Raw genomic sequence first — 24906 nt, forward strand, 5'->3', positions numbered from 1 at the left:
TTTTTAACATTTTCTACTTCAAACCAAATTTTAGCCACTTCCATTTAGCCTTCCATTCCAACTCCTCCTCCTTCTCTTAATTTTGCAGAAAATAAAGCTACATTTAAGAGGGACAAGTCTCAGTTTTAGAGTTCTTAGTGTCCATGCAAGGAGCAGGACAAAAAAAATCCTCAAATCAGGGATTTGACCCAAAAGTGATGTATCAGCTTAAATCCTTAAATCCTCTGACTCACAGAACTCCTTGTTTCAATTTTTATTCCTCAGTTTTGTAGGAAAAATCAAGCAAGAATGGATTATTCCACAGGAAAACCAGCACCCTGTGTTTGCTCCAAGCTACCTCAGGTGTTTACAGCAGCTGGAGTTATTGATATTTTTATTTATTTATTTAAGAAGCAGCAGAGAAATAAACATAAAAAAAAAAAAAACACTTTTCAAACCAATTTCACAACTGCTCCAGGCTGGGTAGAGAGTGCTGTTGTTTTTGGAGAGGTTCAGCCCAAATGAGCCCAAACCAAGATGTTTTCCTGGAAAACCATGAATGGTGAAAAGAAAAGGTGGCATTTGAGGCAGGCCCAGGATTTGCTGTTTGTAAAATCAGTAATTCCACCCCAGCCAGGTTTGCAGCTGGTGGGAACAAGCCTGGATTTGTTAAATTTGGAATTTTTGGAGCAGGAAGGATCCAGAATCTGAGGAGGAGAAGGTCACAGCTCCTGCAGCCAGTGTACACCAATATTTTGGTTTTTCACATCAAAGTGCCCCATTTAACAGAGCACAGGAAAGGTACCCACTGTTCCTGCTGAGAATTATTAAATTTATTAATTATTAATGGTGCTCAAGTCCTGTTAATGCCCTGAAAGGTGTTTTGTACACCAAATGTTATAAACATCTCCTGGTATTGGCTGATTTATTCCCAATTTTGAGGCTGGAGCCTATTAGTGGAAGAAAGAACAGTTCTCACAATAAAAATATCAGAACAAACCTTTTTTTTTGTTTGTTTTTGCAGAGAAATCCACCAGCAGCAAAAGGACAGAGAGTTCCTGGGAATGAGGATTTCCTTCAGCTCAGGGTCAGCATCTCCCCTGTTCTCTCCCTCTGATGTCAAAAAACCCCAAAACAAAACCAAACAAACAAAAAAAATAAACCCAAAGCAAACAAAACCCCCACAAACAACAACCAAAAAAACCCAAATAGAAATAAACCACACACACCAAAAAAAACCCCCAAAACCTACTCTAAAAAACCATGTTTTAGGAACACCAGCCAATACAAGAGGAAGATTATTTCTCTTTATTTCTCTTTTTGTTGCTCCATTGTGTGCAGCACTATCACAAATCTCCTGCTTCAATCCTAAAAATCTCCTGTCATTTCCAGCACCTCATCATGGAGCACCCAGCAATTTTCTAGTTATATAAAATACTGGAAATTGATGCAGGTTTTTAGGAAAAAGCTGCAGGAATCAGTTATTTCCCATTTTTCCCCTTTCCATATACAATCAGGCCTGATTCTCAGCTGTAATCTATTTTTTAAGTTCAACTGGATTTGTGGCTGAAATAACTTTTATTTTATGTCCAGAAGCCTGTAAAAACCCTCAAGAATCCATGCTGATGTCACTGAACACCACATTTTTCTAGAGAAGACTTAAAAATTTATTTAGTTCTTACTGTGGTAAGAATCATTGCTCTCCAAGTTAAGGGGACAACCAAAATCCTGTTAACATTAAATAGAAATTGTAATTTTGTCTTGCCACCCTGAGCTTTCCAAAGTGGGGCAACACCCTCCACCATTGGCAATGGGATTTGGTTCACAGAAACAAAATTCAGAATTTTCTTCCCTTCCAAGTCAGCTGATTTCCTATTTTAGAGCCAACTCATTCCAGCCAAACCTGATCAGAGAGAAAATTCCTGAATTTCTTCTGTTCAGCTGAGCTGTGCCTGCATAGAATCCAAGAATTGGGGAAAAATGAGAGACATTGGATTTATATTCCAATTTTGAGACCTTTCCAGCCCAATGAGTGACATAAAAAAATCTCCCCATTTATCTCCAAGCTCTGTAATGAACATCAGGAATTTGTCTGGTTTTCAACCATTTCCTCTCAAAAAACAGAACAGCAAAATAATGGAAATTTTCAGTATTTGGGGAATTTTAAATCAAAGCTTTGCTGTTTGCAGCTTTATTTTGTTACCACAGCTACATGTGCACATGAACCTTGGTTAAGTGAGCAAAGTCAGATATTTTGGAGAGGAAAAACTCAGATATTTATTTGGAGGAAGCTCCTAATAAAGCTTTGTGGGCATATCCTGGACTCATGCTCCCTCTACAGAAAATCAGGGGTATTTTCCATCTCTCTGGATGTTCAGTAAAGTGAATTTTAAATTCCATCCTGTGCTCAAAAACACTGAAAGAAGCTGACACAGCCCTGGGGATGTAAAACCTGATTAATTCCTTGTAAAACAGAGGTTTTTCCACAAGGAAAAAACAAATCCTGAGAGATTGAAGATATTGGGAAGGAATTCTTGCCTGTGAGGAGTGGGAAGGCCCAGAGAAGCTGTGGCTTTTTGATTTCCACTGATTATTTTCCTCCCTTTCAGTTTATTCTCTCCCAGCAGAAAAAAAACTGAATTATTTTCAAGGCATTTCCCAGCTCATTCTTTTCTCCCCTTCAGCCCTTTGCCAAAAGTTAAATCAAACTAAACCACCCAGAAGTGCCTCAAACCCCCCAAAAAAGCAGAACCCAAAGCAGACCCCAGATAAGAATCCTTTGTCAGGGTTTATTTTAAACATCTGTATTTTTCACAGCTTTCACAACTCTCTTCAACCATGCAAAAGCAGCTGATTGTATCAGGCTTGTCTCAGGCACAAAAGTTTTTGTGGTTAATAAATAATTAGCTCTGAGCTTCTACTTGGACCAATATCTGGATGTTTTACATGACAGGGGTCAGTCAAAAGACAAAAAAATAACCATTTTTTATTAGCACAAAATAGAACACAAAGAGAAAAATGTGCCTTTTGAGGATGCTCACAATATGCCCAAAGCTCCACATAAGAGACACCAAAAGCTCCTGCAGGTCAATTCCATGGAATTCTGACCCAATTTCCCACTTAGGAAAACCCCAACCTTTCTGCAGTAAGGCTGTGAAAAAATGCAATTTAGAAAAGAACTTTTCCAAAGTTTTGTGCCTTATAAACAACAGGAAATTCTTTCACTGATCCCTTCTCCTACACCTGATTTTTCTTAGGTTCATCCCAAAGAGGGACCCCAAAAATTCAGCAAAAAGAGCTCACATCTCTCCTTTGGGGAGGAAAAGTTTCTCCTTGGAAAACTCCTTCCTGCAATTTCCATCACAATCAGAAAAAAGGTTACATGCCATCAACATACTTAAATATTTTGGTTTTAATTACAATTGCAGGTGAAAATTTTTGACAGGTGAGGTTTTTTTTATCGCTTGGAACTCCTCAGGTAGATCTTGGGGGTTTGCCAGCCTGCAGGAGCACTTTTCAAGCCAGCTTTCTTCCAGATGCGCTCCAAATCTTTCTCAAATTTGATCTAAAACAGGGAAAAAAAAAAAGAAAAGAAAAATAGTAACACAGCTTAGAAGTAACAGCCACTGCCCATGTGTCTCAAGGGCAGTGTAGGTGTAACACACACAAAGGAAACAAAGGTTTTAAATGTTAAAATATTGAATTTTACTGCAGAAAATTCATCAGAAGACATTAAAATGCACAGGGATTTTTGGCAGTATCGTTTTTAAAGTCCTGTGCAAGGAAAACTGAGAAGGTAAAACCAAATTTTAGCCACCTCCATTTAGCCTTGTCAAGGTGCTACTGTCCATTCCAACTCCTTCTTCCCATTATTTTGCAGAAAATAAAGTTACATTCAAAGGGGACAAGGCTCAGTTTTAGAGTTCTTAGTGCCCATGCAAGGAGCAAGACAAAAAAATCCCTAAATCAAGGATTTGACCCAAAAGGTGGTTTTCTTAAATTCTCTGACTCACATTTGTTTTTTGTTTTGTTTTGTAGGCAAAGTCAAGCAAGACAAGCCTGACTTTAAAATAAAGCTACATTCAAGAAGGACAGGTCTCAGTTTTAGTGCCCATGCAAGGAGCAAGACAAAATAAAATCCCTAAATCAGGGATTTGACCCAAAAAGTGATGTATCAGCTGGTTTTCTTCAATTCTCTGACTCACAGAACTCCTTGTTTCAAGTTTATTCCTCAGTTTTATCAAGCAAGACAAGCTGAGTTCATCCAAGCTCATTTTTCCCTAAATCCATCCCCCAACACCTGCACAGAGGCTGGTTTGATGTGTGGACACATTTCTGTCAGGGAGCTCCCCCTCTCCTGGCTAAATAAATAAAATAAAGCTACATTCCAGAGGGACAAGTCTCAGTTTTAGTGCCCATGCAGGGAGCAAGACAAAAAAATCCTTAAATCAGGGATGTAACCCAAAAGTGATATATCAGCTGGTTTTCTTAAACCAGCTTTCTCAGTTTTGCAGGGAAAGTCAAGCAAGACACGCTGAGTTCATCCAAGCTCATTTTTCCCTAAAAGCATCACCTAACACCTAGAGAGAGGCTGGTTTGATGTGTGGGCACATTTCTGTCAGGGAGCTGCCCCTCTCCTGGCTAAATAAATAAAATAAAGCTACATTCAAGAGGGACAAGTCTCCCATGCAAGGAGCAAGACAAAAAAATTTAGGGTTTGACCCAAAAGTGATGTATCAGCTGGTTTTCTTAAACCAGCTTTCTCAGTTTTGCAAGGAAAGTCAATCAAGACACGCTGAGTTCATCCAAGCTCAGTTTTCCCTAAATCCACTTAAATCCATCCCCCAACACCTGCACAGAGGCTGGTTTGATGTGTGGACACATTTCTGTCAGGGAGCTGCCCCTCCCCTGGCTAAATAAATAAAATAAAGCTACATTCAATGGCTAAATAAATAAAATAAAGCTACATTCAAGAGGGACAAGTCTCAGTTTTAGTGCCCATGCAAGGAGCAAGACAAAAAAATCCTTAAATCAGGGATGTAACCCAAAAGTGATGTATCAGCTGGTTTTCTTAAACCAGCTTTCTCAGTTTTGCAGGGAAAGTCAAGCTGAGTTCATCCAAGCTCATTTTTCCCTAAATCCACTTAAATCCATCCCCCAACACCTGCACAGAGGCTGGTTTGATGTGTGAGCACATTTCTGTCAGGGAGCTGCCCCTCTCCTGGCTAAATAAATAAAATAAAGCTACATTCAAGAGGGACAAGTCTCAGTTTTAGTCTCCTGGCTAAATAAATAAAATAAAGCTACATTCAAGAGGGACAAGTCTCCCATGCAAGGAGCAAGACAAAAAAATTCAGGGTTTGACCCAAAAAGTGATGTATCCGCTGGTTTTCTTAAACCAGCTTTCTCAGTTTTGCAGGGAAAGTCAAGCAAGACAAGCTGAGTTCATCCAAGCTCAGTTTTCCCTAAATCCACTTAAATCCATCCCCCAGCACGTGCCCAGAGGCTGGTTTGATGTGTGGACACATTTCTGTCAGGGAGCTCCCTCTCCTGGCTAAATAAATAAAATAAAGCTACATTCAATGGCTAAATAAATAAAATAAAGCTACATTCAAGAGGGACAAGTCTCCCATGCAAGGAGCAAGACAAAAAAATTTACGGTTTGACCCAAAAAGTGATGTATCAGCTGGTTTTCTTAAACCAGCTTTCTCAGTTTTGTAGGGAAAGTAAAGCAAGACACGCTGAGTTCATCCAAGCTCAGTTTTCCCTAAATCCACTTCAATCCATCCCCCAACACCTGCACAGAGGCTGGTTTGATGTGTGGACACATTTCTATCAGGGAGCTCCCCCTCCCCTGGCTAAATAAATAAAATAAAGCTACATTCAAGAGGGACAAGTCTCAGTTTTAGTCTCCTGGCTAAATAAATAAAATAAAGCTACATTCAATGGCTAAATAAATAAAATAAAGCTACATTCAAGAGGGACAAGTCTCCCATGCAAGGAGCAAGACAAAAAAATTTAGGGTTTGACCCAAAAAGTGATGTATCAGCTGGTTTTCTTAAACCAGCTTTCTCAGTTTTGCAGGGAAAGTCAAGCAAGACACGCTGAGTTCATCCAAGCTCAGTTTTCCCTAAATCCACTTAAATCCATCCCCCAGCACGTGCCCAGAGGCTGCTCTGAGGTGAGGGCTCACCTGCCGCTTCCTCCTGCGCCCCTCCTTTACCCTCCTGCGGATGAACTTCCTCCTCTTGAGCAGCTTCTTGTACTTGTGCCTGTTCATCTTCCTCCTGCGGATCTTGAGCACGTTCCTGCATTGCACCCTGTCACCCTGAGCCCCCTCTCCTTCCTCCAGCTGCCCCGTCCCTGCAGCAGGGGGACACTCCAGGGGCTCGGGGGGCTCATGGCCGGTTTCTTGCTGAGCCCTGGGGAGGGAGTACCTGACGGTGAGCCAGCTCTCCAAGGGGCTGATGGAGAGTTTCCTGGGGATGAGGATCTCCTCCAGCTCGGGGTCCAGCGTGTGCCACTGCTGGGGCTGGGCCCCGCTGGGGCTCTGGGGCTGGGTGCTGTAGCGGGCGCACGGGGAGCGGCAGCACAGGAACGACGACACCGACCTGGGCAGGAGGTGGCCTGTGGGAGAAAAATGAAGGGGGTTTGTGCTCAAAAACGGCAGGATTTTACAGAGAAAAGCTCTGCCCGGATCTCAGACTGACAGAGAGAGCTGGCCAGAGCAAGGTGAAACAAGGGAGACGCTCAGAGAAGTTGTACTGACATCACAAAAGCGAGGAGGGATTTTCAAGCCTTCAGTTTTTCAATTTTAACTACAATGCTGTCACGCTAAAAATGTATTATATTTTAGTGGGTAAGCTCCCCAAATCATGGGCAGCTTACCCACTAAAATATAAATCATCAGGCAGAGCCGGGTGGAGGCTCTGCAGGGGTTGGAATTCCATGGTCTTTAAGGTTCTCCTTCACTGGGAGGTGTCTCTGCCCAGCAGGAGCTGGAATTCCACGTTTTTTAAGGTTCCCCTTCACTGGGAGGTAAAGGGCTTGGAATTCCATGGTCCTTTAAGGTTTTCCTTCACTGAGAGGTGTCCCTGCCCAGCAGGAATTTGGAATTCCATGGTCCTTAAAGGTTCCCCTTCACTGGGAGCTGAGGGGGTTGCAATTCCACAGCCTTTAAGGTCCCTTCCAACTCAAACCCTTCCATGATTCCATTAAGGGGAACATTCTTGTGTTTTCTGACTGAAAATCAATTTGGAATGGTAAGGAAGTGTTGGCTGTGTCAAACCTCTCTGTTGCTAAGGAATCTTCTCCAAAGCCACACCATACTTACATAATAAATCAGAGACATAAAAACATTTAACAACCACTGACTCAACAACAGCCTCTCCTCTCCTGCACTGCCTGGTGAAAAAGAACCTTCTGGGAGCCCAATTAGCCCAGGAAAATAAAATAAATCCAAACAAACAGAAATCTTGGCCACACAACACCAATTTACCTGCAATTCTTGAAGCCTTCAGTAACTGGGAACTCAGCCGTGATATTAACATTTTGTTTTTCTTTGTTCACTGGCAGAGCCAGCAATGACTGTTCAAATAAGAACATTTATTCAGTCATGCAAACGTGCAGCTTTAAAAAAACCTTCCCTATTTAACCCCACATCCCCAAAAGACAGGCTGAGAATCTTAACATCCTCTTAGTTTTACCCTCAATCTGTCGGGCTCTGCTGTGGGGGTCAAGCACAGGGGCAGCCGCGGAGGGGATTTATTAATAAACCTTGGGTTGTTCCAACTTTAAAAACACGGAAAATCCAGCCGAGCTCCCTGACACAGCCCTGCGGCCGGGAGGAGCAGCCGCGCGGCCTGAGAACGGGCGGTCCCCGAGGGGCCGCCTCCTTCCCCTCAGCCCCCCCGGGCGCTGCCGGCGCTGCCCCGCCCCGGGCGGGTCCGCACGGAGCCCCCGGGCCGCGCTTCTCGCCCTCCCCTCACGGCCCCGCCGCCGCCGCCGCCATCACCCACCGGCTCCAGCGCCGCCACCGGAACTTCCGGCCGGCCGCGGGAGCGCCCCCTGGCGGCGCGCGCGGGGAACGGCCCCGCACGGCCCCTCAGGGGCACGCGAGGTGCCGGTGTCGGTCCCTCGCGGGCGTTAATGGCCCTTCATGGGACTTTGTGGTTCGTCATGGGACTTTATGGCCCTTCATGGGGCTGTGGTTCTTCATAGTCTCTCGCGGGCATTTTTGGCCCTTCGTGGTCCCTCATGGGACTTTATGGCCCTTCATGGTCCCCTCACGGCCTTGCGAGGAGCCAGTCTCAGCCCCTCATGGGACTTAAGGGTTCATGGTCCCTCACGGGCGTTTATGGCCCTTCGTGGTCCCTCATGGGACTTTATGGCCCTTCATGGTCCCCTCACGGCCCCTCAGGGTCTTGCGAGGAGCCGGTCTCAGTCCCTCATGGGACTTAATGGTTCATTAAGTGATTCTTCATAGTCCCTCACGGGCGTTTATGGCCCTTCGTGGTCCCTCATGACCCTTCAGGCTCCCGCAAGAGGCCAGTCTCGGTCCCTCGTGGGCGGTTATGGGACTTTATGGCCCTTCAAGGGACTTTATGGTCCTTTAAGGTCCTTCACAGGCGGTTATGGCCCTTCATGGAACTTTATGGCTCTTTGGTCCTCCACGGGCGTTCATGGTTCTTCATGGTCCCTCACGGGTGTTTATGGTCCCTTACAGCCCTTCAGGGTCCCACAAGGGGCCGGTCTCGGTCCCTCATAGGCCTTTATGGCCCTTCATGGTCCCTCATGGGTGTTTATGGCCCTTCATGGGACTTTATGGTTCTTCATGGTCCCTCACAGCCCCTCAGGCTCCAGGTGCTGGTCTCCATCCCTCATGGGTGGCCCTTGCTGGGACTTTATGGTTCTTCATGGTCCCTCATGGCACTTAATGGTTCATGGTCCCTCACAAGCCTTTATGGCCCTTCGTGGTCCCTCACAGCCCCTTAAGATGCCGGTCTTCAAGGGCATTTATGGCCCTTTGGCTCCTCAATGTGCTGATCTGGGTCCCTCATGGAATTTTACGGCCCTTCATGGTCCCCCACAGCCCGCTGTGAATCTGTGAAGGATTCTGTGATTCTCTGAAGGGTTCTGTGAGGCTGTAAAGGATTCTGTGGTTCTGTAAAGGATTCTATGATTCTGTGATTCTCTGAGGGATCCTGTGATGCTGTTCCAGTGAGCTGTCGCTGTCCCTGCAGGGATCACGGAAGGCACACAGCCACCTCTCCCTGCCACACCTTATCTGTACCAGGGCAGGTCTGGTGGCCGCTGTCCAGGGACAGCCACACCTGTCCTCTCCCTCACCTGGCTGCTGTTTGTCCTCCCTGCCTCGGCACAGGACCCCACCATCCTGGCACAGCATGAAAGGGCCTAATCAGCTGGCATGAGGGAGGGATGTCAAAGCCAATCCCAAACTTCAAAGAGCTTTTTGCTTTTGTACCTACCTCAGCCAGAACACAGGAGATTTATTCACCAGCTGCTTTGAGTATTTCAGAGCAGAACAAGGGTCTGTCAGAGATTTATTCAGCAGCTGCTTGTAGTATTTCAGAGCAGAACAAGGGTCTGCCAGAGATTTATTCAGCAGCTGCTTGTATTTCAGAGCAGAACAAGGGTCTGTCTCTGGTTTAGGTATGCCTCACTGTGTCAAACCCAACTACCATGAAAGGTTAACATGGGTTAGAGTTTCTTCCTGAAAATTAAGAATAAAGTTCCCTTCTCAGGAAAGAGAAACCTATGGAGGAGAAATTAAATGAAGTAAACAGTTCGGTAAACAGACTGAGACTTTATTGAAGACATTTCAGAAGTTTATGTACAAAACAACATTCCCACCCCCATATCGGGCTGTTAGTCACCCACTGGGAACAAAGCAAGTGCCTGGTGCGCACTGGCAACCTGGGGACGCTCAGAGTTTGCCACGGAATTCACAGAAGGTAACAAATCCCCTTGGTTTAGAGCTGGGCAATTTCAGCCTTGGCTCACTTAGGAACAAAGGGAATCAAAGGAGGTTTTTTTTTTCTGGAGGTAACTGAGCCTCTAAAGCCTCCACTGGCCTTACTCTGAGGTCAGGTCATTTAATTCTGCAAAGAGCCAGAAGCCCACTCTGGCTTTGGAAGTGGAAAGGAAGCAGCAGCCCCTGGATTTAACCTGCAGGTTTGGATCCATTTCAGAGGGCTCCGGGAGATGCCCATCACCGAGAGCACAGCAGTGTTTGCAGCTAGAGCAGAGCAGCAGCAACGCCAAGGGGAAGACTCAGCCCCTCTGCTTCCCAAACACACCCACAGAGAGGCTGAGTGTCAATGGCTATTTCAACAAGCGTGTAAAAACCCTTAGAGACAGACAGGAGTGGTTAAACTGTGGCTGAGGAGCTGTTCCTGTGGAGTTCTGTGCTCTTCTACCACGGCAGAGTTTCCCCTTGCCAGTCCAGGAAAGAACCATTTTCTTTTTCACCGAGACGTTCCAGAACAGAGAGAATACCTGGGATGGCCTCCTGCACCTGCATGGGAGCCTGGAATGGATCAAGCCTAGGTCATTACTGGGAATATCCTGCTGAATATAATTAAATACATTTCAGGAGGCTCTAGAATGGAGATGTGTTTTGTCAGAGAGAAAGCGAGATAAGCTTTCCCATTAATTGCTCTGAGGGAGCTGGAGAGAAAGAATTAAAACAATCCCCATGTGATGTTTTGTAATAAGCTGTTTTCCTCATAAAGTTGTTCACAAAAGGGAGGTTTCTTAGCCCCCTTTCTGTAGCAAAGTGGAGTATAAAAAGGAATTCTTAATAAAGTTGTCAGCCTTCAGAGCATGCATGGAGTGTGTCACTCATTTATCTGTGTCATCTCTGACTCAGTGGTGACATTTTGGTGTGTCACAGCCCACAGAGGGGCGTGTGCAGCCAGGGGGCAGCAAGGGTGTCACAGACATATTTTATGAAAAATCCTTTTACTAGGATCTTTTCTCCAGAAATGAAATGTAAACAATCATTATCTGCTGCTGTGGAATGCAACAGGTGCAGCTTTGATTGGTCCATGTTGGTTGTTTTTAATTAATGGCCGATCACAGTCTGGCTGTCTCAGACTCTGATCAGTCACAAGATTTTGTTATCATTCCTTTCTATTCCTTTCAAGCCTTCTGATGAAATCCTTTCTTCTATTCTTTTAGTATAGTTTTAATAGATCATTTTCTTTTAATATAATATATGATATATTCTTTTAATAGAATATATGATAATTATATTATGTTAGATATATAATAAAATAATAGATCAGCCTTCTGAAACATGGAGTCAAGATTCTCCTCTCTTCCCTTGCCCTGAGAACACCCCCACACAAGGGACCCACTGTGACATTTCCACACTGGCACTCACCATGTTCCCACCCATGTCTGTCTGAAGCCAGCCTGGGTGCAAGGAGATGCAGAGAATTCCGTCTGATTTCAGGTCTGCAGCGAGGCACCGCGTGATCATGTTCAGGGCAGTCTGCAGGGGTGGAAACGCCCATTAATTAATGTGTGATTAATGAGCCTGGAGCAGCACCCCGAGCCCGGCTGCTGGGTGCCTCCCTTCCACAGCAAGGGGCAGGAGGAGGCTCTCAGGACTCATCCAGGCTTTCTGGGAACTCTGCAAGCTCTGCCACCACAAACCACTGCCCAAAAACGAAACCAAGTTGTAATGGAACATAAAGTAGCGTTTGAAACGCCCGAGGAGCTGGGAGGAGAATAATATTGACATAAGGACTGTGTTTTCCTGCACTAACCACTACACAAACATTCATTTACTTCTGAACAGGGAAAACAAGTGTTTAACAGCTTCTGAGTAGGTGGTGTAGGAGAAGCTGTATGTGTGATCCTGACTATCTGTACAAACTCAATCCCTGCATGTGAGAAAACTGAAAATCCCACCTGTCACTGACTGACATCACCACAGGGGTCAGCACACCTTTTGCTGAGTTTCCTGCTCTCTCTCTGGGATGGGAGAGGAACGCAGCTGATGGAGCCCACACTCGATGGCACCAGCTCTTCCCTGAGTGCCAAACCCCTCGGGAGTGGATCTGTGTCAGAGCAGGGATTTGGGAGCCTGTTCTCTCACACTCCATGGCACCAGCTCTTCCCTGAGTGCCAAACCCCTCAGGAGTGGATCTGTACCAGAGCAGGGATTTGGGAGCCCTTTCTCTCACACTCCATGGCATCAGCTCTTCCCTGAACCCCTCAGGAGTGGATCTGTGTCAGAGCAGGGATTTGGGAGCCTGTTCTCCAGGATTTGCTCCAGTTTCAGCGTTCCACAGCTCCCATTTCCACCCACATGAAGAACAAGAACACTTTTTGTGCCCACAGAGGTTCTGCACCCCTTGCTAAGGCCAGCATGGCTCCACCTGCCCTCAGCCAGGGAGCACAGCCCAGGGCAGCCTGTGGCTGTGATATTTTATGAAAAATCTCTTTGCTAGGATTTTCCTGAGAGGCCTCAGAAACTAAATGTAAACAATGATTATCTGCTGCTGTGGAATGCAACAGGTGCAGCTTTGATTGGTCTCATGTTGTTGTTTTTTATTAATGGCCAATCACAGTCCGGCTGTCTGTGTGGTCAGTCACAAGATTTTATTATCATTTTATTTCTATTATTTTCAAGCCTTCTGATGAAATGCTTTCTTCTATTCTTTTAGTATAGTTTTAGTATAATTTTAATATAATATATATCATAATTATGTCATATATACTTTTAATATAATATATATTAATTTACTTTTAATATAATATATATCACAAAATAATAAATCAGCCTTCTATACTTTTAATATAATATATATCATCATTATTATAATACATATCAATTTACTTTTAATATAATATATATCACAAAATAATAAATCAGCCTTCTATACTTTTAATATAATATATATCATCATTAATATAATATATATCAATTTACCTTTAATATAATATATATCATAAAACAATAAATCAGCCTTGTGAAACACAGAGTCAAGATTCTCATCTCTTCCCTCATCCTGGGACCCCTGATAACACCACCCCAGCACCCACAGACCTTTGCTATCCTGTAGGGATAGACCTTGAGGAACATCTCGTTGGCCTGGACGAGCTGCATGGAGGCCGCCAGGGAGGACATGTTGATGATGGCAGCTCTGTGGCAGCCCATGCCGGTGCCCAGCTGTGCTGCCTTCCTCAGCAGCGGGAGGAACGCCTGTGGAAAGCAGAGTTTGCTTCATTTGGTGATTTGGGTTGGAGCTGGATCATTCCCTCATCCAGAGCAGGAACCTCAGCCCAGCGTGGTGGTGGCTCCTCACACCCCATGGCCAGAGCAGACCTTCCTCCAGCAGCCTCTTGTGCTCACCTCCCATCCCCACTGTCACATTCACATGCTCTGAAAAATCCCTTCGCCCAGGATTTTTCTCCTGGGAAGCTGAGGAGCCTCAGAGAAAAGGAAAACAATTCTTGTCTCATTTGCTTCTCCTGTGTTTTGCTCATGTGGAATGTGTTTGGAGATTGTTTCATTGGATTCTGCTGTGAGGTGTTTTGACTCTTTGGCCAATTGGGTCCAAGCTGTGTCTGGACTCTGGAAAGAGTCACAAATTTTCATTATTATCTTTTTAGCCTTCTGTAAATACCCTTTCTGTATTGTCCCCACTGTCACATTCACATTCTCTGAAAAATCCCTTCGCCCAGGATTTTTCTCCTGGGAAGCTGAGGAGGCCTCATAGAAAAGGAAAACAATTTTTATCTCATTTGCTTCTCCTGTGTTTGGCTGCTTTGGAATATGTTTGGAGATTGTTTACCCACAGGTGATTGTTTCATTGGTTTCTGCTGTGAGCTGTTTTCACTCTTTGGGCAATCTGTGTTGGGACTCTGGAAAGAGTCACAAGTTTTTATTATTATCTTTTTTTAGCCTTCTGTAAGTACCCTTTCTGTATTCTTTAGTATAGTATAGTATAGTATAGTATGGTATGGTATGGTATGGTATAGTATAGTATAGTATAGTATAGTATAGTATAGTATAGTATAGTATAGTATAGTATTCTTTAATATAATGTAGTATCCTAAATTAATAAATGAACCTTCTGAGGTCAACTTACCTCAGAAGGTTAATTTATTACTCCTCCATGAGAACATGGAGTCAGATCCATCACTCCTCCCTGCAAACACAACACCCCTCTGCCACAAAGTGACCCCACACCGGTGCACAGACAGCAGCTCTGTGTCAGAACTGTCTCTGTGCAGCTCCAAGGGGACAAACACCTGCACAATTCCAGCTCAAATGTGGAAGATCCCCAGGCTGAGCCCATCCCTGCTCACCTTGGTGACCATCAGCTGGGCGACGGTGTTGGTCTCATAAATGGTGAGCATGGTCTCTGCCGTGACCTCCTCCAGCGAGGCCAGCACGTTGATGCCGGCGTTGTTGATCAGGCAGTTCAGCCCTTTGTCTCCCACTATTTCTTCCACTTCCTTCACCACTTTCTTGATGCTGTTCTCGCAGACCACATCTGCACGGGGGAGGCAGGAAAAGCTCCAGGTGAGCGGTGCAGGGTGTGCCAAACCAAAGCTGAGGCTCACTGGGGGTGTTTGGGCAGCATAAAGGTGAAAATGCACAGATTTTACAGAATTACATTTCCCCAGTGTAATCTTAAGATGATTTTCAGCTACTGATCACTCAGGACACCAGTTTTTTTGAGATGCACTCACCTAAGCTGAACAAATTTCAGAAATAAAACCCTTTACTCACCCAGTTGCAGGAGCTTGATGTTGCTGTATTGCTTGCTGAGCTGCTGCAGTTCCTAGGAAGAAGAATTATTTTTATTTTATATATATGTGTGTGTATCTCCATGAGTATTACACAAATCACTTTGAATTCTGGATCTCCTCCAGAACTGTAACTGGAATATTTTCCTGACTGGACTGAAGGCAGAGATTCTCCTTTGTTTTCCAGCCCGCTGAGCAGCTTTCCTAAGAGCCAGATCAGGAAATTGGACTCTTCCCCTGCTCAGCCCAGACTCCAGCCTGCTGGGTTTTCAGTGGGACATTTCCCAGCTTCAGTGCTCAGTTCTCAGCATTCCAGTAAAAATCCAGTGCCTCCCCAAATTCTGTGAAAACATCCTGATTCTCCTGAAGCCCAGCTAGTGCTGGACACCCCTTCAGGACAACGGGAATGCTTTAAAAAACCCATTTGGATTTTCTGTTTGCAGGAAAATTTCATTTCCCCATGGGAATTTGGTTTCCCCTGCAGCCTCGTTAGCGTCACTTCTTGTAAGTGGAGTTTGAGCCCACCAAGGAATCAGTGTGGGGCACAGCCACTGTGCAGGAGAACAATTCCCTCCCTGCTGGAGCTCCCTCAGTGCCTGCTGTTCCTGCAGAAATCCCTGCTCTCCCCTGCACAAAGTGTCCAAACTGGATTTATGGGCCCAGCCGGAGCTCTCAGGTTTCTGTGCCATGGAGCCAAGCGGGAAGCGCGGCCAAAGGCAGCAGATGGATTCCATATTCCCACTCATGTTCAGGAGACGCAGCAAACCTGGCCAAACATTCCGGCCCTTTCTTTAGGAGCCCTTTGGGAATAGGGGTGAGGAGGGCAGGCTTGGAAAGAATCCTTCCCTGCCCCTTGGAGACCCTTGAGGGACTCGGTGTGCTCTGACAAACCCTAATGCATCACATCTTTATCTCACATCAGAGCCTGCAGGGCTCGCTCCAGCCTTGTTTGGGAGATTTGTGCTCCCACCCAGGCCAGCCCACAACCACAGTTAAGGGGAGGGGGAAGGAAAAACAAGCCAGAAGCACAAAACCAGAAGACATTCCTCGCTTTGGACAGGGCCCTGGTGGGACAGATTTCCATAAATTAAAGGTCCAGAACACGCTGGCTTGTTTATTGATGAAACAGCTCAGCCTGCAGTGATTCTGTGCCTTTGGGTTGTCACTGGATTTCAGTTTGACAGCATCACTCAGTGCAAAATCAGCTCCAGGGGTGCTCTGGCTGCTCCAGGTTTGTCCATTTATTTATAGTTCGTTTATTTATATGTTTTACTCTCTGACAGAAACAAGCTACCAGCTCCTGCTGAAAGGCAAGAGAGGCTTCTGAAGTGAGCAAACAATATTTTCAATTAAGAACTGAAGCATTCTCCAGTACACAGACAGCATGAAATCACAATAGCTGCATGCAAATTAGGTTTAAAATTCAATGGGTTTTCCAGTTAATTACTTGGTTAACAAGTGACTCCCACTTCAGGGGTTTGAATTTCTGAGAAGCAGCTCCCAGCACAAAGCTGATGTGCTTTGGTCTTCAAGAATGTTGCACCTGATAGAAGCTGAAAAATCCAGTTAAAACTCTAAAACTGGTAGGAAAGCCTATTTTCCTGCAACTGTGACTAGAAGGAGCATGAGAAAAAGAGGACTGAGACAAGGAGGTACAGCCAACACATCCCAGCCAAGGCATTTTTAATTAGTGTGCTGTGACAGATAATTTAAAAACAAACAAGACAAACAAAGCCCAGCAAAAAGCCACAACACAACTCCCTACCCGTGTTTGTTTAGCATAGTAGCTGCAGAACTGCTCTGCACCTGAGCAATCACCCCTGAGAATCAACTCAGGGGAGTCCAAGACAAGAATTAAACTCTGATTAGCATCTGTTGTTTCCTGCTTGCTGATTTTTAATTACGATTAACAAAGACTCGGCCAATTCTGATTTAAACAAGATCCTCTGGCACTCGGGGCTCCAGACGCAGACTCATCAGCACACGGGGTATTTATTGCTAGATTTCAAGCAGGAATGTTTTGTTGTCTTTGTCATTTAGCGAGATTTACTTTGCCTTCTTTATGAAAGCATTTTCCACTTGGGTTGCAGCTCTTGGAAAGGGCCTGGCCCCGCTCAGCCAGTTGGAAGCAATCAAGGCAAACAAACAGAGCCTGAGGGCAGCGTGAAGGTGCTCGGGTATCCTTCGCCTCATCCTGCTTGCACTCAGGACAAAGCCAGAGGTGTATCCTATTTTTCTGCGTCCCTCTGAGACAGATTTTCGGTATCACAGTGTACAGCCAAGTGAACAGCTTCCACAGCACTGCCCTGACCCACAGCCCTCGCTGCCTCCAGAAAATCCAGCCCTCGCTGCTGTAGGAAGTGTACAACACGTCCAGAAAAAATAAAATAATCAAACAAAATCACTCTGCAATAACCCAAAATTAAAAAGACTTCAGAAATGCCCAATTTGCCGGGTAAATGTGGTGCACAGATCGCTCAGCTGCTCTTCTCATTGCAAACCACACGGCTGAAATATGTGTTAGAGGGAAAAACAAAGCCCAGAGCTGACAGAGAGCTCCGGGGCTGAGCAGGGACCAGGCACAGCTTGGAGCTCCATCCCCTGCTCCAGAGAGAGGGAAAATGCACATTTGGGCTTCCCAGAGCTCTGCAGAGGGATTTACTCACCTCGCTGGGCCTTGGGGAGATGCTCCTGTGCACATCCCACAGCTCTGGGCACTTTTAATTGATTTATTCACCTCCTCCTTCCCCATCACACCTGGGCCTGCCATTTTAAGAGTTTTCCCTTTTATAGGAAAGCAGGATGGGGGGAGGAAGGAGCAAAGAAGGAAAAGAGAAACGTGGGGACGATTCCACCTTGTGCTGGCTCCCTGCTAACAGCACTGGGGTTGTGTCACCCTGATTTTTAAAGATTTTCTAAGATTTTTTTCTAAGATTTTTTAAGATTTTCTAAGATTTTTTTAAGATTTTCTAAGCCTCCTGATGTTTATGTTTTTGCAACAAACCTTTCCCACCCACTTTCTGTAAATAACTCATTGTTTGGCATTCTCTTATGGAGGAGGAGAAATCTGACGGGGACAGTTGGTTTGTGCCACTGGAGAGGTGGCAGTGGACAAACTGCCCATTTCCAATTCACTGTCGCTTTGGAAAACCTACAAACGTTGGAGCCAGAAAATAAACTCCTATTTTTTCACCTCGAAAGCAGCAGTGTGTCCTACAGTGACAGCGTTGTGCCCATCTGGAGAGCAAAACCAGGACACCAGGATGATTTCCCTGGAGATTTGTGGCTGCTTTTCAGCGCTGGAGCAGCCCAAGAAAAGGCAGAAACAGCCCAAGAAAAGGCAGAAACAGCCCAAGAAAAGGCAGAAACGGCCCAAGAAAAGGCAGATTGGGATCGGAGCGTGGCTGGAGGAGTCTCCGGTGGTGTTTTCCAGCAGGGGCAGTGGTTTATCTGCCTGCCTGCCGCACGTTATCGTGTGATCTGCAGCCCATTTGTTAGGCAAATGTTCTGGGGAGGCCACCTAGGAGCTCCTCAGCCCCGGAGCTCGAGTTTTCACAACTTCTGCCAGCACAGACTCACATGCAAAACCCTGCAGCTGTTCAGCATTACCCAAGGTTAGGGAGCTACAGGAGATAGATGGATGGATGTGCTGCTTTTCCTGGGGAACAGAGGGAAGCACACACTCAGATTTTCCCCAGCATCTTTGGAAAAGCAGCTCCTTAAGGGCTCCAAAACATTCACTCATCCCTCTGCTGAGGGATCCCTGCCCAAGGTGTTTGCCAGGTGTATTTAATCACTTTTTCTCTAAAAATTGGGAGATTGGTTTTAAAAGTCTTTTTATTTGAGCTCTGCCCATCTCCATCCTGCCAAGGGAAAACGCTGCTCTGCCAAAGCAGAGAGCAGAATTTAAAGGAACTGTCCAAAACTGCTTTTCTCTTGTACAAGGAGGATTTTTCACGTGGTCAACAGAACACCGAGAGGAAAAACCAAAATCAGACCACCTGAATTGCTGTCAGGAGAACAAGCACTGACCCAGGTGTGCAGAGAAAGAAAAACTCCCTCAATTTCACAGCCCACAAACAATGAGATGGGCCAAGCCCTTTTCATGTGCCCCAAATTGAGCCTGCAGTGCCAATTCCTGGAGAGCAAAAACCTGAACTGTGGGAGTTCAAAATTTGACTGGAAATTCAGTGACAGAGAGGGAAGGGAAGGGAAGGGAAGGGAAGGGAAGGGAAGGGAAGGGAAGGGAAGGGAAGGGAAGGGAAGGGAAGGGAAGGGAAGGGAAGGGAAGGGAAGGGAAGGGAAGGGAAGGGAAGGGAAGGGAAGGGAAGGGAAGGGAAGGGAAGGGAAGGGAAGGGAAGGGAAGGGAAGGGAAGGGAAGGGAAGGGAAGGGAAGGGAAGGAAAGGAAAGGAAAGGAAAGGAAAGGAAAGGAAAGGAAAGGAAAGGAAAGGAAAGGAAAGGAAAGGAAAGGAAAGGAAAGGAAAGGAAAGGAAAGGAAAGGAAAGGAAAGGAAAGGAAAGGAAAGGAAATTTCAAGGAAAGGAAAGGAAATTTCAAGGAAAGGAAAGGAAATTTCAAGGAAAGGAAATTTCAAGGAAAGGAAAGGAAAGGAAATTTCAAGGAAAGGAAATTTCAAGGAAATTTCAAGGAAAGGAAATTTCAAGGAAAGGAAATTTCAAGGAAAGGAAAGGAAATTTCAAGGAAAGGAAATTTCAAGGAAAGGAAAGGAAATTTCAAGGAAAGGAAAGGAAATTTCAAGGAAAGGAAATTTCAAGGAAAGGAAATGAAAGGAAATTTCAAGGAAAGGAAAGGAAAGGAAATTTCAAGGAAAGGAAAGGAAATTTCAAGGAAAGGAAAGGAAATTTCAAGGAAAGGAAAGGAAAGGAAATTTCAAGGAAAGGAAAGGAAATTTCAAGGAAAGGAAAGGAAATTTCAAGGAAAGGAAAGGAAAGGAAATTTCAAGGAAAGGAAAGGAAATTTCAAGGAAAGGAAAGGAAATTTCAAGGAAAGGAAAGGAAAGGAAATTTCAAGGAAAGGAAATTTCAAGGAAAGGAAATTTCAAGGAAATTTCAAGGAAAGGAAAGGAAATTTCAAGGAAATTTCAAGGAAAGGAAATTTCAAGGAAATTTCAAGGAAAGGAAAGGAAATTTCAAGGAAAGGAAAGGAAAGGAAATTTCAAGGAAAGGAAAGGAAATTTCAAGGAAATTTCAAGGAAATTTCAAGGAAAGGAAATTTCAAGGAAATTTCAAGGAAATTTCAAGGAAAGGAAATTTCAAGGAAAGGAAATTTCAAGGAAATTTCAAGGAAAGGAAATTTCAAGGAAAGGAAATTTCAAGGAAATTTCAAGGAAATTTCAAGGAAAGGAAATTTCAAGGAAAGGAAATTTCAAGGAAATTTCAAGGAAATTTCAAGGAAAGGAAATTTCAAGGAAAGGAAATTTCAAGGAAAGGAAAGGAAAGGAAATTTCAAGGAAAGGAAAGGAAATTTCAAGGAAAGGAAATTTCAAGGAAATTTCAAGGAAAGGAAATTTCAAGGAAAGGAAATTTCAAGGAAAGGAAAGGAAATTTCAAGGAAAGGAAATTTCAAGGAAATTTCAAGGAAAGGAAATTTCAAGGAAAGGAAATTTCAAGGAAAGGAAATTTCAAGGAAATTTCAAGGAAAGGAAATTTCAAGGAAAGGAAATTTCAAGGAAAGGAAAGGAAAGGAAAGGAAATTTCAAGGAAAGGAAATTTCAAGGAAAGGAAAGGAAAGGAAAGGAAATTTCAAGGAAAGGAAATTTCAAGGAAAGGAAATTTCAAGGAAAGGAAATTTCAAGGAAAGGAAAGGAAAGGAAAGGAAAGGAAAGGAAAGGAAAGGAAAGGAAAGGAAAGGAAAGGAAAGGAAAGGAAAGGAAAGGAAAGGAAAGGAAAGGAAAGGAAAGGAAAGGAAAGGAAAGGAAAGGAAAGGAAAGGAAAGGAAAGGAAAGGAAAGGAAAAGGAAAAAAGGAAATTTCAAGGAAAGGGAAGGGAAAAGAGAAAAAGAAAAAAAAAAAGGAAAAAAGACAAGAAAATCACAGAACCTTTGCCTTTCCTACCCCCCTCAGCAGCAGTGCCAGGCTGCAGCCAAGCTGTGAGAGCAGCCTGGATTTGGTGCTGCCGTGCCCACGGTTCCCAGTGCTGGAGGCTGGGGCAGGTCTGTTCTTGCCCCCTGCCAGCCCCAAGGACCGGTGGGAACCCTCTCAGAGGGTCAGAAAGCTTTGTGCCAGCCCCACGCCCTGCAGATGGGGCAGATAATGCTGCTGAAACCACCACAGTACCTTTCGTAAAGATTTCTCTTCCTTGTGGAGTTTCCAGAGCCATCTGTTAGAAATCTGCTTTCAGCTGACTGCAGAGGTTTCCATTGATGTCCTGCCAACGCACAGCACATGGCCTGGAGGTCCTCACAGAGAACAAAAACCCACCCTGGTGCACCAAGGACAAAAGCTGCCCCTCTGAAGGATGGGGAGAGCTGAGGATGCGCCCCGTGTGTCCCTGTGGGGCTGCAGGAATGTGGCTCCTGGCCAGGCCGCCCTGCCAGAGCCTTTCCAGGGCTCTCCCAGCAGCCAGGAGCGACCCAGACTCTTCCCAGACACACACACGGCCCTGGCTGAGGGCTGTTCCATCTCCCTCTGCAGGTTTGCAGCCTTTGGCTGCAGATTTTTAAATATTGGCCACACAAAAAACCCCTCCGAAACCGATGAGCAGGGCTGAGATTCGCCTGTGTCATGTTTCCTAGGAAGCTCTTCGTGTTAAAGGAGCAATTTCACTCCTGAGAACGTTGTGATGAAATAAAATTACAATGTTTGTGAAAAAAAGAGAAATTTCCTGCCTACACAAGACAGCCTGCCAGAGACTTTCCAGGAAAGGGAGCAAGGAGTGACCCAGACTCTTGCCAAACACATTGCACTGTCTGAGGGCTGGTTCATCTTCCTCTGCAGGTTTGCAGCCTTTTTCCTGTAGATTTTTATATAAAAATCACAACCACACAAAAAAACCCAAAAAAAACCCTAAAACAACAAAAAACCCTCAACCAAAAAAAAAAAAAAAAAACACAAACCCACAAACAACAACCAAAAAAACCCACCCAAAACTGATGAGTTGTGCTAAGATTTGCCCATATAATATTTCCTAGGAAGCTCTTCCTGTTAAAGGAACCATTTCACTCCTCCGTGTAATGGATCTGAGATCATTATGATGAAAAAATCGCAGGGGCCATTTGGAAAAAGAGAAAGAACCTCTCTCAGCAGTGGCCAAACAGCCAGGCAGGGAGATTTTGATCTAGCCCGGGTCAGATATCTCTGCTGCCTTCCTGTGCCACTGCCACAGCGAGATTTGTGCGATCTCTGTAGGAAACGGGGCTGGGAGCGCTGCCAGGAGGGGACGGGAGTTACAGGGACAGAATGGGGGGAATTTCTGCTCAATAACGGGGGTTAAAGGGACAGAATAGGGGGAATTTCTGCTCAGGTAACAGGAGTTAAAAGGGAAGAGAAAGGAGTGAATTTCTGCTTAATAACAGGAATGAAAATGGAACAGAAGGGGGTGAATTTCTGCTCAGGTAACAGGAGTTAAAGGGAAGAGAAAGGAGTGAATTTCTGCTTAATAACAGGAATGAAAATGGAACAGAAGGGGGTGAATTTCTGCTCAGGTAACAGGAGTTCAAGGGAGCAGAGAGGAGTGAATTTCTGCTCAGGAGTTAAAAGGGAACACAATGGGCTGAATTTCTGCTCAGGTGCTGCCACGAGGGGCTTGGGGAAAAGGATTTAAAAGGGAACAGAATTGAGTGAATTTCTGCTCAATAACAGGAGTTAAAGGGAACAGAATTGAGTGAATTTCTGCTCAATAACAGGAGTTAAAAGGGAACACAATGGGCTGAATTTCTGCTCAGGTGCTGCCACGAGGGGCTCGGGTAACAGGAATGAAAATGGAACAGAACAAAGTGAATTTCTGCTCAGGTAATGGGACTTAAAGGGAACAGAATGGAGTGAATTTCTGCTCAGGAGTTAAAGGGACAGAATGGGGTGAATTTCTGCCCAGGTGCTGAAGGGAGCTGTGCACCTGATCCCAGCCTTGCTGGGCTGTTTCTCCGCACTTCCATTCAGAAATGCCATAAATGCACCTTTATCCTGGAGACTTTTTTTTAAATTAAAATCTTTTCCTTGGGTTTCATACGGGCCTGCAGAGCTCAGAGTGCAGCTGTTACCTGGCCAGCCCTGTCCCCCATCCCAAGCACCTTTTAGAGGTTTTTTTTGTAGCTAAGCAGTAACAAAAATTCCTGTGTTCGGTTTATTGCTGGGAGGGTGTGATCACAATCTGTGTGAAAGGAACCAAATCCCCCAGCAGGAGCAGACACAGGGGCTCTGTTTCCCTCTGGAATTTGCATTTTTTCCTCTCTGGAAATGCAGGGATGGGGCTGTGGGTGTCAATTCTCCTTCCAAATGGGAAGGAGACCTGGGCCCTTCCAGAGGGGTTTGGGGCAGGGGATGGGCACCTGTGGGAGTTTCTGTGCTGCCCAAATTCCCCCTCGGGAGAGGAGCACACAGCACAGGCGACACCGCTGGGCACAGAGTGACCGATCACCCTCAGAGATTTGCCTCCCAAAGTTTGAGAGGTGTGTGAAATGCTGTGAAATTTGAGTTTTAAAATCTACAGGAGTGCCAAAACCACTGCGATGCTGCAGCAGGAGGGACTGGGGCTGAAATGGGAGAGAGAGAGAGAGAGAGAAATACAAGTGGATCCACGAGCAGCAGGTACCAAAAATTCCTGTTTGCAGCAGGAGCTCTGAGCCCTGCCCAGCACAGAGGGAAACTCCGAGAAGTGATTAATTCATTCCTCATCTCGGCTTTCTCAATTGCTGCAAGTGCAGCAGAGAACGAGAGGCAGAGAGGGCGCACAGACACGCGTGGACAGAGAGAGACAGAAGCAAAGCTGTGATGGGTTTCTCCCCTTTCTGGGAAAGGTTTCTGAGGGACCACGGGCTGTCCCTGCAGATCTGGGCAAGGACAGCACAGAAATCTCCAGCAGCAAACCCAGCGAGAAACTCGGGGATGGACGGAAGGGGTGGCAGGAGCGCTGGAGTTGCTGCAGCTGCCGGGCTGTGTCCGCTCGCTCTCCTGCTCCCGGGAACGCTCCCGGTCATCGATAAATCCCAGCTCCAGCCCGGGGAGCTGCTCGGTATCGGCTCCAGCCCCGGAGAGCTGCCCGGTATCGGCTGCATCCCAGCCCGAGAGCTCCGTCCCGGCTCCATCCCCAACCCGGGAGCTCCATCCCCGTCCCAGCTCCGTCTCCAGCCCGGCTCCATCCCCAGCCCGAGATCTCCATCCCAGCCCGGCTCCATCCCAGCCCAGGAGCTCCGTCCTTGATCCATCTCCAGCCCGGCTCCATCCCCAGCCCCGGAGCTCCGTCCCGGCTCCATCCCAGCCCAGGAGCTCCGTCCTTGATCCATCTCCAGCCCGGCTCCATCCCCAGCCAGGGCTCTCTCTGCCGGCTCAGGGATGCTCAAGATGTTCCTCATTTCCAAAGTGCCTTCTCCTCCCTCCCGACCCCTTCACCCCTCTCCGGGGACCCCCAGCGCCCCCGCCCCGTTTACCTGCGCCTTCTCGGGGTACCGGCAGGTCGCAAAGACCAGATCCGGGGAGGGGCTGGCGGCTGCGAGCCCCCGCACCAGCCCCAGGCCGATGCCGCGGCTGCAGCCGGTGATGAGCACGGAGCGGCAGCGGGGCTGGGCCATTCCTGCCTCGGCTCGGCCGCTCCGCTCCGCTCCCGGCGCTTCTGGAGCCCACGCGGGGCTCGATCAACCTGAGCCGAGCGGGGCCGCCCCCGGCCCGCCCCCAGCGCGGCACCGCCCCCGCCCGGCTCCGGGCAGAGAGAACGGGAATTGGTTCTAAGGGGAATTGGTTCTGTCCCGCCCCGCTCCGGGCACGGGGAACGGGCAGGGAACGGGAATTGGTTCTAAGGGGAATTGGTTCTGTCCCGCCCGGCTCCGGGCACAGGGAACGGGAATTGGTTCTAAGGGGAATTGGTTCTGTCCCGCCCGGCTCTGGGCACGGAGAACGGGAATTGGTTCTAAGAGGAATCGGTTCTGCCCCTCCCAGCTTCGGGAGAGAACGGACAGGGAAAAAGG

At 46.3% G+C, this 24906-nt stretch overlaps 2 protein-coding genes across 4 annotated transcripts in view; both read right to left on the reverse strand.

Moving 5' to 3' along the window:
* Positions 1-2942: 2942 nt before the first annotated feature.
* Positions 2943-24906, reverse strand: part of AURKAIP1 (aurora kinase A interacting protein 1) — a 180256-nt gene continuing 158292 nt past the window's right edge. The window contains exons 1-4 of one of the 3 annotated variants that reach the window (XM_074558326.1): positions 7998-8031; positions 7478-7566; positions 6173-6606; positions 2943-3544 (exon numbers count right to left, since the gene is read on the reverse strand). In XM_074558326.1, coding sequence (XP_074414427.1) covers positions 3437-3544; positions 6173-6606; positions 7478-7529 — 594 coding nt within the window. In that variant the 5' untranslated portion in view covers positions 7530-7566; positions 7998-8031 and the 3' untranslated portion in view covers positions 2943-3436. Of the gene's footprint in view, positions 3545-6172; positions 6607-7477; positions 7568-7685; positions 7972-7997; positions 8032-24906 lie in introns of those variants that run through there. The other 2 variants (XM_074558324.1, XM_074558325.1) reach the window with 2 other exon arrangements.
* On the reverse strand, positions 9994-24617 carry LOC141731799 (C-signal-like). Its single transcript, XM_074558566.1, has 6 exons — positions 24373-24617; positions 14753-14804; positions 14326-14513; positions 13061-13216; positions 11387-11497; positions 9994-10528 (listed from the first exon to the last, which is right to left on the reverse strand). Exons 1-6 carry the CDS (start codon positions 24511-24513, stop codon positions 10415-10417), a joined length of 762 nt encoding a protein of 253 aa, XP_074414667.1. The 5' UTR covers positions 24514-24617; the 3' UTR covers positions 9994-10414.

The sequence above is a fragment of the Zonotrichia albicollis genome, chromosome 25 (genome assembly GCF_047830755.1).
Source record: "Zonotrichia albicollis isolate bZonAlb1 chromosome 25, bZonAlb1.hap1, whole genome shotgun sequence".
Lineage (NCBI taxonomy): Eukaryota > Metazoa > Chordata > Aves > Passeriformes > Passerellidae > Zonotrichia > Zonotrichia albicollis.

Excerpts from the sequence above, each read along its gene's own strand:
- LOC141731799 (XM_074558566.1), bottom strand. The coding sequence starts at position 24,513 with ATGGCCCAGCCCCGCTGCCGCTCCGTGCTCATCACCGGCTGCAGCCGC. Across the intron at positions 14,514-14,752 it reads CATCAAGCTCCTGCAACTGG|ATGTGGTCTGCGAGAACAGC; the intron begins GTGAGTAAAGGG and ends TCCCCCGTGCAG. Across the intron at positions 11,498-13,060 it reads ATCCCTACAGGATAGCAAAG|ACTGCCCTGAACATGATCAC; the intron begins GTCTGTGGGTGC and ends CCACCCCTGCAG.